The following is a 15836-nucleotide window of genomic DNA, read 5'->3' on the forward strand; positions in this document are numbered from 1 at the left end:
AATATCAAAACGTTTACATCAACCTCGATGATATTTATGCATTCTATGAACAAAGAAAAAAAGTGTAAACATCGACAGAGAGATTGTACAAAATACATATCAAATACATTTTTGTATGATGCTAAAAGATCAACACCACATTCTTTTTTTTTTGGCTGGAAAATTACATTTTGAAGCACAATGCAGCAGCACTACCTTTAATGGATCTGAAAGCTGTTGATGATGATGTTTACTCATTGCTTGAAGAAGTTTCTAATTCCACTAAAAAGCCGTAGAGCCTTCAGCTCACCGCTTCTTATATCTCTCAGTCTCCTCCTCAGAATCTGACCATAAAAAAAAACAAGAGTTTCCAAGATATTCATTAAAATTTTATACTAAATATTGTATTGGCTAGAAAGTGAAAATCCTTACGTATTGAGCACGGTACAGTATCCTACGCTCGCTGGTGGACAAGTCTACAGCTAGCTGTTTCAGAAACGCTTTTCTGTTCAACTGTTTTGGAGATGTTATGTCCAAATCCATTGATCCACTTTCCTACAATTTACATAATCAACAAAACTAACCATAAGCAGATGAAAGAAAGCAAGAGATAAGCTGTTTAGGTTTATTTTATCACCTTTAAAAATCTGCTGTACTTTGATATGCTTGTTTCGCATGAATCCAGTATGAACTGCAATGCTTCTTCCTCGATTTCCGGATACTTTAGATCCTTATTCGTTGATGACTTATTCGAAGCAGCTTTCGCCATCTGAAACGAATATAATATTCAGGAAGGAGATGTAGTAAGTCTCTTAAAAAAGGAGTCAATAGCCAAACCTCTTCAAAGCTGTTACTCATATCTGGAGGGCTCACAACTAGATAAGCATACGCCATCAGCTCCAATGGCCAACCAGTGATTCGCACGGGGAAGCACTGAGGCCTGCAGTGAACAATTTTGATCAAGACAATATCTACAAAGGGAAAATAAAGATGGTGGAAGAGTTTTTTGATTACGTTGATAATCCGTGTTTCTTTAGAGCATCAAGCTTTTCCTTGTAACACGTGTCGTTTTTCCTGAGTGACATTGCCAGCTCCACTGAATCACTAGGGTTGGTTCCTTCTCTGGGGACAAACCCGTAAGATAACAGCAGCTCTCCGTTTGATTTGTTGCCATACGATATGAAAACCTGCACAAAGGTCATGTAATGGAAAACGTATTAGAGACTTTTTAGACGATTCTTATTCCACTTTGGATGAATCTATAGATATTGTTTACCTGCTCACCTGGTTGATATGGTCGATCTGCTGTAAAGACAACTCCTTTTGAGGACTTATCATAATCTAGGTAAGTCTCAACCTGTCCAAAGCAGAAATTTGAAATATTTATTACCATAATGTTTTTCTGATGAAGAGAATATGAGAGGTAATTGGTTATTATAAAGATAGGCAGAAGTACCTCACAGTTGTGATTAAGCATATCTGCCCATGGAACTAAGGCAAATCTTCCATCCATTGATGGCAACCGTACCTGTGTTATAGAAACTTAAGTATGAATTGACAGTGACAAGCATGCAGCACATTGGCTACCACAAAGAAAAGAGAAATGAAATAGTTTTTGGGTTGCAAGTGGTCATTTTCTATATAAATAGTGCCAGGCTGCTTTTTCGTGCAAGGATTAAAGAACAAGTTTGTTGTTTCACTAATTCAAGACATTTAAATCAAGTGCATCAATTAACATGAGCAGCAACTGGTTGCTTATGATGAAGTGGTGCTTACCAAGCGTGAGAATAGGATTCCAAAAGACCACTTGAATGTCTCATCGTTGAAAACCTGCAACCAACCAATGAATAGCAAACTCATATACATGCTGACAACAAATTCAAAATACACTATCACAGATAATAGAACAGAACCACTACCACTTGCATATACAGAAGTGCACAACATTGCAAGTTTCAAAATAACACCACAAAACAAACAGACAACAAGTCTGATCCGGAAGATTAACTTAGATTTCACAAAGAGCAAACTGAATACTTCTGTCTCTGAGTCAACTCTAGCAAAATAGGCAGTAGCATTTACCTCTTTAGGGAAAAGATTAGGGTGTTTGGAAAATATCCTGCTTCTTAAATCTTCATAACTGGAGAAGAAAAATGAAAAAAAAAAAAAACATAAGCGGTGTCTAATGCAGGACATAATCATCAGTCCCCTATCCCCACCCACCCACACACACACACACAATAAGTGCCAGAGAGTGCATCAAGTAAAGCATAGAGCCTAGAGCTTAACAAAGAGTCCAAGACTTAAAGCAAAGCAAAGTTCTCTACACATCACTAGCAGTTGAGAGATAAGAAAGAAAGAGAATATAATATCTCACGTTACAACAACATTCGTGATTCTTTCGATTGCTCGCTCTCGTATCTGTGAAGCTTCCAAGTACATATCAAGCTCTGTCCGAGTCCTGATAACATTTACAAAAAATAATGCTATCAACTGGGAATTAAAAAAAAAAAGAAAACAAAGTTATTACCAGTATAAAAGCGAGTAAGGCTGTCTGGGAAGAGCAGAGATATAGTTAAACCATCTCGAACCCTTCTGAAAACTCGCTTCACTTATCAGATAAGTCGCCAGCAAAGGCCAATCCGGAACATCGTAACGCTTCATCACTTCACCAGCCTCACCATTAGTCCACACCTATAATAAAAAGGTCATGACTTTATCTCAAAGTTCGAAGCTTTTTTCGATGTGGGACTTACGGAATCAGCACTGATGACGAGGGAAGGAGGAACGAAGAGAAGCTTCTCTCCCTTTCTGAGACTCTGAGAGGCAACGAGCCCTCTCTCTCCGATGTCGACCTTGTCGATGGCCATCTTCTGAGGCGGGAGGCCTGAGTCCGAGAGCCATCTCTGGAGGGAAGTGGCGTTCTCGACTGAGTCTATCTCGCAGCCCCATGAGATGTCAGGTGCTTCCTCCAAGGATCGTTTTGTTGTCTCGCCGGCGGAGACGGAGCAGTGGATTGTTATGGGACGGTGGCGGGACGACGGGAGAGGTGGGAAGGAGAGGGGTAGAGGTTGGGAGCGGAGGTTGCGGAGAGGGGAGGAGGATGGGAGGAGGGTTGACTGGAGAAAGTTCGAAGCTTTCGCCATTGGAGAGGAGAAGGTGAGAAGAGAGAAGACGAGTGGCTATGCACACTTGCTTTAGCGGTAAGATTGTGGAGTCCGGTTTGGTTCGGTTTGTTTTGGTTTTGGGTTTGGATCTAAAGACTCTTTTTTTTTTGTCAACTGATCTAAAGACTCTTAGGGGACAAGTAAACTGACTGTTGATGTATGCAACGTGCAGCGAAAGTTTATTTTTATTTCTTTTAGAGGAAAACCAAACTTGCAAGATAATATTTGTGAATATTTTGCTGTGAAATCTAATTTTTGTTTTTTGTTTTTGAATAACTTTATACAGCTACAGTACAATTGTTTATCAACTTTTTGAATAAAGTGGAATGGAATTATTGGAAAACAGTATTAGCAGGAATATCTCCATTTTATCTTACAGTTTTTCTCTTTAGCAGCATAGATTAAAATTTATCTTCAATAATATGAACAAATTTGTGATATTTTATTGTACACAACTAGCAGTAAACAATGATTTTTTTTGTCCATAGCATATTTACTAAAATAAATGATATAATGAAACCTTAAAACTACTGATAAGTGATAGATAACACACAAAGATTGAAAAATCTAATTAGTTTCAAAAATATATATAACGAAAACATATTCCAAACAGTTTTATTCGTTTAAATTTTAACAAAATTATGTAATCTTTAGGTTACTTAACATTATAGTTGTTATTTCTGCTCAAAATATAATTCTAAAAAAAAAAGAAAAGTTTGTAATATATTTTATTGAATTTAATTTTTACTTTCATGTGTAAAAAGTATAAACTAGGATTTTCTTGGAACTGAAAAATTATTGTTAAATTATTACTTTATGACTTTTAGCCTCCCATCATATTTTATGAACCGCTTAAAAAACTTAACGCCATCATTAAAAAAAAATTAATCATCATAGATTAAAGATTTCTTGAATTTCAATAATTAAAAATTTAAAAAACTGAGAAGTAAAAAGGATTAACCCAAAACATATAATAGTATAAGAGAGAGAGAGAGAGCCCTACGCTTCTAAAATCACACACTTGCGTATTTTTTTTTTGCTCATTCCCCTTTCTCGCCCCCTTCTTCCTCCTCCTCGTAGTTTCAAATCCCAATCCTCTCCTCTGCTGATTCATCACTCTCCTATTCGTATAGGCACCGAGACCTTCTAGGTCTGGTCCCAGATTCGATTCACAGAAGCGACAAAGAGCGACGTAAGTTTGTTAAGAGGATGGTAGGCGGCGGTGGTGGTGGTGGTGGCGCTAGGGTTTCGATTCCGGCGAAGACTCGGAAGACGATTCAGACGATCAAGGAGATCACTGCTGGGAACTACAGTGAGGAGGAGATTCACGCAATGCTCCTCGAATGCAATATGAATCCCGATGAGGCTACTCAGCGCCTTCTTCTTCAGGGTATGTAATGATCTTTTAATCCTTGTATTCGATTCGTTCGATTAACGGATCCGCGATGTAATTTTAGGTTTTCGATTTGGGGGTTTTTGTTTTTTTTTTCTTGTCTTAAACTTAGGTTTTAGCTTCTGATTTGTCTTTCTCTTATGTTCGGTAGTAAAATCTGTCTTTAGTTGTTTATTTGATATTGTCTTATAACCGTTTTTTCACACAAAAAAAAGTTTAGGATTTGATTTAGAATATGCGTGAGAATCAATTTATATCCACTAGTGGTGTGTGTGTGTGTGTGTGTGTGTGACAAAAGGTTACTTAGCTTCGAAGTGTTTTTTTCCAGGGGAAATAATTTTTCTTAGACAAAGACTGGTGCTTTGTAGATGAATCTATTGCTTAGAAATTCATGTATACTGGGCTTGTTATGCGCTCTTTGGAATAGTTTTAAAGCCATGTCTCTGGTGGATCTATCAGTGGAACTCTGGTTATGTTTATTTTGTTTAAAGCTTTGGTTGTCAAGGCGGATCTTGTGGTATTGCATTAGGATTTTAGAATGGTTCATATAAGTCAATGCTTGGATTGGTTGATATTATTCTATACTATGCTCTGAACTAATTTGGAAAATTGTTCGTGATTCTGCAGATCCATTCCTTGAGGTTAAGAAGAAGCGTGATAAGAGAAAAGAGGTTGGTAGTTTTTGCACTTCTTATGGTCTATTTCATTAAACATCATATTTTGTTGTGACATGGTGATTGACTATGTTATTAAATGCAACAGAACCTTACCAACAAGGATTCTGTTGAACCACAATGGAGATCTGCTGGCCCAGGCCGTGGTGGCAGGGGTGGTCGGGTGAATTTCTCTTCTCGTCATTCATCACATGGTAAACACCACAATGTTACATCTCTTAATATACAGCATTAGTTTTCTTTGTAAGGTGGTTTACTTGCGGTCTTAATCCTGTTTGTTATATATATACTTAAAACTTATTCTTGCTTATTTTCCTCCGAGGACATGTTGCACGTGTTTATAACTTGGATTTAGTGTGCCCAGTCGAAGCATGTGCTATAGAAAGTTCCCTAGTGGCTGTCCATACTCTGTTTCTTTCTGAAAAGTTCAGTCGTTGATAAAGTCTCTGTTGTGAATGTTTACTTTCTAATCAGATGGTGCCGGTTCAAAGAATTCTTTCAGAAAAGAAAACGGTCCAAAGCAGGTCACCGATCCATCAGCTTCAACCTCCCAAGAAACAAAAACTAAAGACAATGCAGTGTCAAGGTGATTCTCATCCTATAGCACAAATCCCTATTATGTATCATTTTTCTTTATTCTGTATGACATTAGTAGGAGTAGGCCTTTTTTCTTCCAGCATGAATATACCGTGTAGATGAACTTTCTCATGATCTTTGTTTTATTAACAGCCATTCAGCTGTGATGGATAAAACTTCTGATGTTCATCATCCTTCCAACCGACCAGCTCGTTCAGGCCAAGGCAAAGCTACTGGATCTTCAGTCCCCTCAAACAGCATTGAATCAAGCAAAAATCGTCTAGCATTGGGCGTTAATGAGCAGAAGTCGGCTGGTTCTTTGCCACTCCCTCGTCCATCCTCCTCTGAGGTTCGATTCACTCCCAAATCTGTTGGCGAGCAAACAGTGCATGAACAACACATGGGAGAAAGCAAGTTCCATAACAGAGCTCGTGGGGTTGTGAAGACCGCCGTGAACGACGCTTATGTTCCGAGGCCTGCTTCATCTCATAGCAACAGCACGGGTAGCCGGCCTTCTTCTAACTACAGTAACCGGTCGCATCAGAGCGTTGCTCAAAGAGGTAACTATGATTCATTTATGTAAATAAGGAAGTGAAACATTTTTTTGTCTTCTATAGTTCTTCTTAATTTGTTTTGTTTTTAATTTGCATTGGCAATCTTCTGACACCACCATCATGGATGCTTTGTTTCTAGGTAAGGAATGGAAACCGAAGCCAGTGAACCATAACACCACTCAGGGCTCTGTCGCATCAGCTACAGCCGAAACTCTTGTAGTTCCTACTGAAGCCAGCGAAAAATCTGCTGAAGATGTTGTCCCTTCTGCAGAGGACACATCTAGATTGGAGAGGCAGCTTGAAGACTTGCAGATCCAACGTCAGCATGTTATTATTCCCAACCACATCCTTGTTCCAGAGGCTGAACGAACCAAGTTTAGCTTTGGAAGCTTTGATGCTGGCTTTTCAATAACATCAAGCTCGGTAGCGTTTCCAGAGACTGAGAAAATATCTGTACCTCTCTCTCAGAATTCGCCGGAAGTTGAAGAAGAGGACTTAAGGTATCTACCTTTCTCTACTTAGTACTTTGTCAATTATTCTTGTGTTGCTGCTGAGTGACTAAATATTATCAATTTAGAGTAACGTGAGTTAAAGAGTTGTTTATAATGGATTACTGAGTGAAATAGGTAAAACAAATTCCCTAGTGTAGCTCGCTAGTTTTGCTTAGTAGCTGTAGATTCTAGGTGTCACAGAGCATATATATTTTTGAGATGCTGTAGGCAGCTAGTTGATCTAATAGTGTCAGTGGCTAGATTAATTGGGATTTGTTCTTAGAAACAACTCTCAGTCCTGCTTTTAGCTCTTAAGTTTGAAACAGAAACCAGTTTTTAATAATTTAAATTTTCTCCACTTTGATGTCTTGAACTATGACTGTATATACGACCAGTGTCTAAAATGTTTATTTTTGTCTTTTTAATGCATTCAGTCACCCAACTGTCATTTCGACTGAAAAGGAGGAGGACAATAATGTTTACTCAGAGTCGCCTTCACAAGTTCCAAATGATATGGCTGGTGAAGGTATTACCGCAACAGATGCAGCAGCTCCAGAGTATGATGTCTCCAAGCAAGAGAATATGTTGGAGTCCGAAGGCAATCAAAACTCTTTTGACCACGTTCCAAGTAATATCACCGGGATCGCTCCTCCAGCTCCTGGGAGCCAGCTTCCACAGTTTGAGAATGCTGACCCTCAAGCACGTGATGCCCTTCGTATTCCCAATTTTGTGGTAATGCTCCAAATTTGATATCTTTTAAGCTACCATATGCTTGATCGATTTTTATATTTTCAATTTAAATAACATTTGCTTTTGTTGCTTGAAGGTCCAGCAGCCATTTGATACAGCGAGTTACTATGCTCAGTTCTACCGCCCAGGCCCTGACAGTGATGGCCGTGTTTCTCCCTTTGCTGCGTCCAAATTCAATGGGAATGTTACAGGGTTGCCTCCTCGTTCATCTCAAACCATGCAAGAGGTTAGAGCAATTTTTTTGGGTTATTTGTTTATTATATAATACATTCCACGCCTTGCGATTTTGGCCTAAACGTTGTTCTGAGATTTTTACGTTTATCATCGCATTAGTCTTCCAACATCAGTAGCATTAGTGGTAAAATTTAACATACCAGCCACTTGAATGCATTATGAAACATTTTACAAACATATAACATCAGTTTTCTGTGTCTAAAATGTTTAAACATGTTGATTTGCAGGGTGGAAACAATTTGGTGATGTCGACAGCTAGTCCAACTCCATTGGCAACTCAGGCTGCTGGGCTGATGCAGAGCTCTTTACCTGTCACGCAGCAGCCTGTTCCTGTTTTCCGTCCCCCGGGATTACACATGTCGCATTATCCACCAAACTACATGCCATATGGACACTACTTCTCCCCGTTCTATCCACCTCTCCCGACAATGCACCCGTTCTTGAGCAACGGTGCATTTCCCCAGCAACCTCAGGCGAGCGGTGTATATCATACTCCTCCACCCCCTGGAGCTGCTGCACCAGGAGGCAAATACACACTTCCTCATTACAAGCCCGGGACTAACGCAGGAAACTTGGCTCATGTTGGTATGCCTGGTGGTTACGGACCATCGTATGGTTCCTTCCCAGCAGGGTATAATCCCTCCTCTGCTGCTTCAGCTGGGAATTCAAATTCCAATGAGGATCTCAGCACATTGCAGTTGAAGGAAAACAACGGCTACAACACAACAGGGCAACAGGTAATGTCTATTCCCTTTCCCTCTTTAAACCCAATCCGGTTAAAGGATTACTCAAAGTTTCCTGGGGTTTTGCAGAGTGAAGCACTGCCTGTATGGATTGCTGGACCAGGAAGAGATGTGCCAAGCTCTTTCTACGGTTTACAGCACCATGGGCAACACGTGACTTACGCTCCAGCACAAGCTGGTCACGTGGCATTCCCAGGGATGTATCATCCAGGACAAGCAGTGACAGCACCAGGAGGAGTTCATCATCCGCTCTTACAACAGTCTCAAGGTGGTGTCGCTGGAGGTGAAATGGTTGCACCTGGGCCTAACGTTTTCCAACAGCCTCAACAGACACAGATGAATTGGCCAAGTAATTACTGAAACAGGGAGTACAAAAGAAAAGTAAAAGAAGATTTTGAGGGTTCAGGAAGATATGGTGCAGGTTTCGTTGACTTGCGTGTTTGTGTGTGCCATTTAACAAATTACCGAAGAGATGAAAAGCTTTGAAGCATGAAGGGATTGACAGAGAATGATCATAAGAGGATAGGGGGAAGGTATTATTATTTTTTTATGAATCAAAGTGTTTTTGGTGTTTCTATATCTTTTTTGTTTCTTATGGTTTTTAGCAAAAAATTTACTTTCTTAGTTTTGAGAAGAGGTTGTTCTTAGCTCTCTTTATAAGTTTCTGAGCTAAAGCCTAAGAACTTTGCTGCCTGCCTGAGTCTGTATCTGAAGACTCTTCGTTCTTTTCTTGGCCTTTTGGTCAATGTTTTCATATCCGGGCCAGCAATCAAATTTGGACAAACTTTCTTCATCTTGGCTCAACTTGTCTATTCGAGGTTCCTGAAATTTTTTCTTTATATTTGAATTCGAAAATATGAGAAAACTAAAAACAATGTATGACCTTTTGATGTTAATAATGGGTTTCAAGAAAATTCGAATGTAAAAGTTATCTTCAAAGCTACCAAGGGGAGACTTCAAAGTTACAATCAATTCAATAAAGAGTTGGACGCTAAGCAACGTTAAGCTTGATCAAGTCAATTAGTTAGAGAGGACTTAACGTGGTAACAAACTTTGTCTTCTTGAGGCAAACTGTTCAATAACTGTCTGAAAGATTCTAGATAATGTCTTTAATTTACAAGAATGCTGCCGAGAGCAAAACAGAAAAGCATTTATGAGCAGCATACATACAAATGGAAAAGAAAGGCGTATACAATCATATTGTTTATTTATTTACCCTAAATCTCCCTGCCAAGAACAAAACTCATGGAACTCTGATCTGTGTAATGCCTGTAGCAGCAAGGAATGATCCCTCTGAACAAGAATGAAGCTTCTGAGGCCAAAAAAAAACTGACTGAATCCCAATAAAGAATGATTGCTTAAACCATCAGTTTAGTGTCTTATCATACCAGAGTAAATAGTCTTGTTTTTCACAGTTTGCAAGATTCTGACTTCAGAACTCTCTCCATAAGTCACATAACCTTTTCCCTAGTATCTACTAAAGGTTTACCTTTCATAGAGAATCATTCAGTAGCTTCTGGTTGGAGTGAGTGGGTCATAGTCATAAGCTTCACCAGCTTTGATAAATCTCCCCTTTACACGCCTTCTCACATCAGCTCTTGCTTTCCGAGAAGCATACCTCACTGTCTTATCAAACCTATAGCAAATAAAAAAAATCAACAGTGTCTCATTGTGGCATGCATTGGATTTTGCAATAGAGAGTACGGTGCACTTACTTGCGAGCCTTCTTCTTTTCCTTGTAACGCATAACCGCGTTATTACGAGTAACTGAATGTGAGAAAGCATTATTATCCTGTGATGTTTGAGGATACCATGGTGGATCCCCCAAGAGCTGCATGGAAGATGATGCACCACATTCTTGAAAATCTCCAGCACAACTTTCTCCGGTGACTCCAGAGAAAGATATGTTGGAATGTGCTGGCTTCGATGTGTAGCAAATTATTGGCTCGGTTTTAGAACTCATGAATGAATCATTGCTCTCAGCTGGTTGCACTGAGTTCCCTCCCTGGATTAAAATTAAAACAAAATCATCATTAGAATCACATAAAGATGCAAAAAGAAAATGCAAAAAAGATATATACCTCAGGAGCTGCTTGATGTTTCTGGAAAAGACTATCGATTCCACATTGTCCAAAGAGATGTCCTGAGGAGTTAAAGGCAGTACCGAAGAGCTCTTCATAGTTCTCAAGTGCCAAGTCAACTTCATCCATACCCAAGTTATCATAAAAGTCATCTTCACACACTCCAATATCCTTCAAACCATAAACACACAATAAACTCGAATTTAGTAACAAGATGATAAAACCATGGATGCCACACAAATGTTGTTTTAGTTTTTTTTTTCACAGAAATTAAAAATAAGGTTATATATTCAATTTTGTTCTGATTTGACTATCTAAACGAGCATTTATAGTTTTTTATTTTAATTTAATTAGAGAAAAAGATAAATTCATGGAAAAGAACTGATTGAATTGATAAAATTACATTTATTTTTCAAGGAAATTTTATTCTATAATGATACTTAATTTGAAACGGATGGAATATTACCTTAGCAAATGATGAGTTTGCATGTGCTGCATAACTGGTTTCAAGCCTTGAAGAGGAGCCAACGATGACATCTTTCTTAGCCTCATTACAGTTTTGGTTGGTCTGACCATCATCGTCTATATTCATCATACCCATTTCTTGTTCACAAACGGATCCAGATAAGTCTGAACAAAAAGACCAGAGAGAGGCGAGCTCCGAGCTTGAAGGGCAACCAGAATAGCAACTTATGCTTTGTCTCTTGTGATGACTCGACAAAGAATTAGAATTGTTGTTGTTGTTGTTGTGGCCTGACCAGTCACAGTTTTGACAGAGTGAAACCCTTTCTTCAACACACCTAACTGTAGCAGGCTGTGCATTGCATCTCTCGCAGACAAGTGTCCTAGAATGTCGTTTGGACAATGCATTAGCTGAATGAATACTCCGGTCACAGGAGAGGCAGAGACACGCAGCATCGGATCGACAGTACACCATTGATCTTTGTTCACCACAGAAGTCACACATGTAACCCATCTTCTATTACTCTGACCAAATCCAACTTCTGCTGTAAAAAAAGTCAAATATATATATTAAAACATATCTGCATACAGGTTGTGATTTCTATACACAGGTGGAAACTTCATAACAAAAGGAGAAGCATAAAAACGAAAATAAACCTATTTAATGAGATTTACTATAACAAATCAGTACACAAATCAGAGATTATAACCAACAAAAGAAAATAATAAACAAGTAAATATAACATCAACTTTAGCTTCAAACCCCAGATCAGAAAATCTACAGTACTTTTGTTTGACATAGTTCAAAATTCAATAATTGCAAGATTTTTTTCTACAGTGATCACAATTATCATAATCATCCTCATCCTAACAAGCTTAAAACTCAATAATCAAAAAGAAAACATGAAAAAATGGAAGATCCACCCCTTCATAGAGAAGACCCTTCACTAAAAGAAGAAGGATCTTTAATTCGTAGAACTAAAAAGACAGAGAGAAGAGGAAAACAACTCACAGTTTATAAGAAAGATCGTCTGAACTATCTTCTCAGGCTGAACCAATAAAGTTTCGAGACAAACAGACAGAAATCCTTAGAACACAGAGCCGATTATTCCACAATATTTCTTCTTCAGCTTCTCTCTCTCTCTCTGTTTGGAAACAAAAGAAAAAAACGCAAGGAAAGAAAAATGAAGGGATAGACAACGGGTGGGTGTGTGACATGTAGGCTGCTTGCTTGTGACATAATCTGATTATTATCAAAAAGTGCCTAATTTTAATTATAATTAATTTCTTTAGTTTAAAAAGTACAATAAAAGGTTTGTGTAAGGTATGGTGGGTCCCTGTCGTATTTATAGTGAAAGCAAGAAACTCTTTATGGTCCGGACAGATATTATTAAAGGAAGGGATAATAGTAGAAAAAGGAGTTTATGTTCTGTCATAAGACTGCGCGTACTGAAAACAATGCACTCGTGACTCGCGACTTGGAATTCACCAAGTGGCGCTTCTGAACCATAATGGATTCTCAAGCGTTCGCTTTTTCGATGCGTTTCGACGAATCAGAATGCTTCTTTAAAAGTTTCAGATATACTACTAGTAGTACTTTTTTTTTTGGACAAACTAGTAGTAGTACTATTGTTTTGCCTTTTTAATCAGAAAGTCGCAATAATGAATGATATCTCTCTCCTTTGCTTTGACCTTACAAAAACTAAAATATCTTTTTCGGTCGGCGTAGTAGTATAAAATATCTTTTGGTTCGAAAAAAAACGAAAGATATTTTCTTGACGGGAAAGAAAGGGGGAAACTAACAAATATCTGCCAAATTAGATACGTATGTATAACGACGAGACCATATAGATAATTAATTAATTATTGTCATGTAACTGTGCACAATACTTAAATATAAATAGTAGTAGATTTTATTCACCAATGTAACAAATATTCGCTTCTGCGATGATGATAGATCGATCTCTTTTGTCCTTTTCTTCTTTATTCTATTGTTCACCGGTTCACTAAACCCATTTCTTTTACGAATAATCGAATATATGAATAAATTAAGATAAAAGAGTTTTACTTATTGCCGAAATCCATAGTCGATGATCCCATTTGACTCGCATAAAAAAGTTTGAAGGATTAAAAGAAAAAAAAAAGAACCAAAACGTGAACAGACAATCAAAAATGGTTGAATGATTTTTTAAGTTGATGAATTTCTCTGCAACTTTTTAAAAAATTAAATTAGAAAACAATTGTTACAGAAGTGTCCTAAATTCTAAATCACACTCTAAAATATACCTAACTTTATGTTTCAAATGCTCAATATCTTTCCTTTCTTATTCTATTCATTTTTGCTCGGTAAGCATTATAAGAAATAAAGCTGAGTAAAACTTGGTTAAACTTTACGGTTAGTGTTTAGTCAAAACGGATGTAAAGTTAGCTTATATTACTAAGCATGACCCATAACTGTATATTTGTTAATACAACTTGAAAATACAAAATCGACGATAATGGAAGCAAAAAGGAGAGAAAAAAGGTAAAGATAAGACGCACTGAGAGATTGGGCAAAAATAACAAGTTGAATATGATGCTGGAATGTTAGTTAGATAAGATTCTAGGACGATCCGAACTTCCGAAGTCTCGTACAAAAACATCGTATTCTTATTCCTCGAATATAAAACCACCGGCTTATATTAGAGGCAGCTGATGACACTTCACTTATTTTTCTTAAGATAACATTAATTATCTTATTAATTCTTCACTAGTGCCTTTCTATGAACTTAACACCAACTTTTTGTTATTTCTTTACTATATGCCTCTCCCACCAATCACGACTTAAAACATCAATAATACTACTCTCTCCGTTTTGTTAATATAAATTATTTTAGAATTGTGCATACAAATTAAGAAAATCAATAATTTTTTACATTTTTTAAACAAAAACATCATTAATTATTTACTTAACCACAAATCAACCAATAATAAAATAGAAGGTATAGTAATATAACATTAACTTTTAATAAATTTTATATAAAAAATCGAAAACGTCATATAATTTGAAACATAAAAATTTCTCTAAAACGACTCATATTAAAAAATGTATGGAGTATTAAATATCCTATTCGTAGGAGGACATCATTAGCTGTGTGACATAAGGAGATTATCTCATGAGTTGACCTAACCTAACCTTTTATACCAGAATCCCAAAAAGCTCTTTCAAATCTTTGAGGTTTCAATATTTGGTAGAAAAGAACCGCACAAAAAAAAGGAAATGGAACTATTTCTCATAGAAAGATCCTAAGAGACATGGATTTTGACTCAGCTGAGCAAAAGAGTCTTTTTTTTTTGTTTGAACGGCTGAGCAAAAGAGTTTTAACAAAAAGCTACAATAAAGAGCCAGGTCTTGGCAGTAATGGGTCATATTATTGTAAGGTTTTTCTAATTACGTTAATGGACCGAACTGACTATAAATCTAGCGTCCCATAATACTGGTGGACTTGTATTTTTTTTTCCTGGTGGAATTTTTACATTATCAAGTAATCAAATCAAGTATCATATAAATAATTTAGATACCAATTTTTATTCGTAGTTTGATTAGACTAAAATTAAATTAAAAAAATGGATGACATATATAAATTTTTGTATGTACTATTTTTACAATTCATAATTTATGTAATATATTATTTTGTATAAAAACTAGAGCTTATGGGTTTATAGAAATGATAACACTAATTCAAGTTTTAGTTTTATTTAGGAGAAAATTAATAAAAAGGTGCATTTACATTTTCTAAGATAAATAATTTTGATATTATTATGTAATATATTCATACTGACTCAAAGTAAAAAAAAATTAATTATGTCAAATCCTATAGTCTAGACTCAGATGAAATATTTCCCTACTTGATATATCGACTTAAGTTTATGAATTCATCCTACTTTTGGTTCCTTTATAAAAAAAATGTTTAATTGATATTTTGAATTTTGAAAAAACCCCCATTCTATAATCCAAAATCTTAAAAACAAATTCGAACCAAATTAATCGGGAGAAAAAGAGACTGAAAAAAAAGAAAAAAAAAGTGAGAAGTAATTTATATGGTGGACCAAAAAACAAGGAGTATGTATTTGACATCTATACTATACTAAAAGGGAGATATAAACCTCTCTTAGAGTGTCCACATCAGCATATATAATCATCCAATCAGAGAGCCCGAAGTTGCCACGTCATCTCATTTATTTTTTCGTAAAAAATGAAAAAAAATGCAAAGGACAGGATCGAACCCGGGTTAGTATGACATAAATATAGAGCATATACCGCTAAGCCATTGAAACTTTCTTGAACACATATACAAGAATCACTAAATATGTAATCACAAACTCTTATGTACATTTACAATAATATGGATTCAACTTTCAAGACTTCGATATTTTGTTTTGTAAAAAAAATAAGAAAGTGACTAAGCTAATATATTCTTTGAAAGTGTGAGAACATTGACAAATATGAAAAATCATAGATTTTTGTTTTCGTGACAAAGTTAAGACTTTTGTAAAAGTAAGTTTACATAAGCTTGCTTTCCCCGATTCTATATACACAAGATTCTATATACACAAATAAATATAATATAACAACATAAGCTTGCTTTCCCCGATTCATATGAAAACTTTTTAAGTTATCCACCAAAGCAAATTAATTAAATCAATCAAATTGTTAGAATACAACAAATTAATATATAATTTTATTTTAAAT

General features: G+C 36.5%; 3 protein-coding genes across 8 annotated transcripts; 1 reads left to right on the forward strand and 2 right to left on the reverse strand.

Moving 5' to 3' along the window:
• Positions 1-2: 2 nt before the first annotated feature.
• LOC125580435 (ribulose-1,5 bisphosphate carboxylase/oxygenase large subunit N-methyltransferase, chloroplastic-like) lies at positions 3-3217 on the reverse strand. The gene is made up of 12 exons (XM_048744851.1): positions 2736-3217; positions 2510-2673; positions 2357-2440; positions 2062-2119; positions 1756-1809; positions 1436-1507; positions 1256-1336; positions 994-1166; positions 817-919; positions 617-748; positions 412-534; positions 3-323 (listed from the first exon to the last, which is right to left on the reverse strand). The coding sequence occupies exons 1-12, from the start codon at positions 3123-3125 to the stop codon at positions 234-236; spliced, it is 1524 nt and encodes a 507-aa protein (XP_048600808.1). The 5' UTR covers positions 3126-3217; the 3' UTR covers positions 3-233.
• Positions 3218-4145: 928 nt separating this feature from the next.
• Positions 4146-9354, forward strand: BNAC01G39750D (GBF-interacting protein 1). Its single transcript, XM_013868661.3, has 10 exons — positions 4146-4536; positions 5167-5210; positions 5302-5407; positions 5688-5799; positions 5943-6349; positions 6483-6843; positions 7269-7566; positions 7661-7810; positions 8046-8555; positions 8631-9354. The coding sequence occupies exons 1-10, from the start codon at positions 4356-4358 to the stop codon at positions 8919-8921; spliced, it is 2460 nt and encodes an 819-aa protein (XP_013724115.1). The 5' UTR covers positions 4146-4355; the 3' UTR covers positions 8922-9354.
• A 286-nt stretch (positions 9355-9640) lies between these two features.
• LOC111214008 (zinc finger protein CONSTANS-LIKE 9-like) lies at positions 9641-12342 on the reverse strand. Of its 6 annotated transcripts, none has more exons than XR_007318147.1 (6): positions 12117-12337; positions 11109-11646; positions 10643-10813; positions 10277-10566; positions 9950-10197; positions 9641-9873 (listed from the first exon to the last, which is right to left on the reverse strand). XR_007318147.1 is itself a non-coding variant. In XM_048744855.1 (6 exons), exons 2-5 carry the CDS (start codon positions 11616-11618, stop codon positions 10068-10070), a joined length of 1101 nt encoding a protein of 366 aa, XP_048600812.1. In that variant the 5' UTR covers positions 11619-11646; positions 12117-12337; the 3' UTR covers positions 9641-9873; positions 10051-10067. The 6 variants fall into 6 exon arrangements, 4 of the variants coding, with proteins under 4 accessions (XP_048600812.1, XP_048600811.1, XP_048600810.1 ...); XR_007318146.1 differs by having other exon boundaries at positions 11109-11649; positions 12117-12323; XM_048744855.1 differs by having other exon boundaries at positions 10051-10197.
• Between the last annotated feature and the right edge of the window lie 3494 nt (positions 12343-15836).

The sequence above is a fragment of the Brassica napus genome, chromosome C1, assembly GCF_020379485.1.
Source record: "Brassica napus cultivar Da-Ae chromosome C1, Da-Ae, whole genome shotgun sequence".
Taxonomy (NCBI): domain Eukaryota; kingdom Viridiplantae; phylum Streptophyta; class Magnoliopsida; order Brassicales; family Brassicaceae; genus Brassica; species Brassica napus.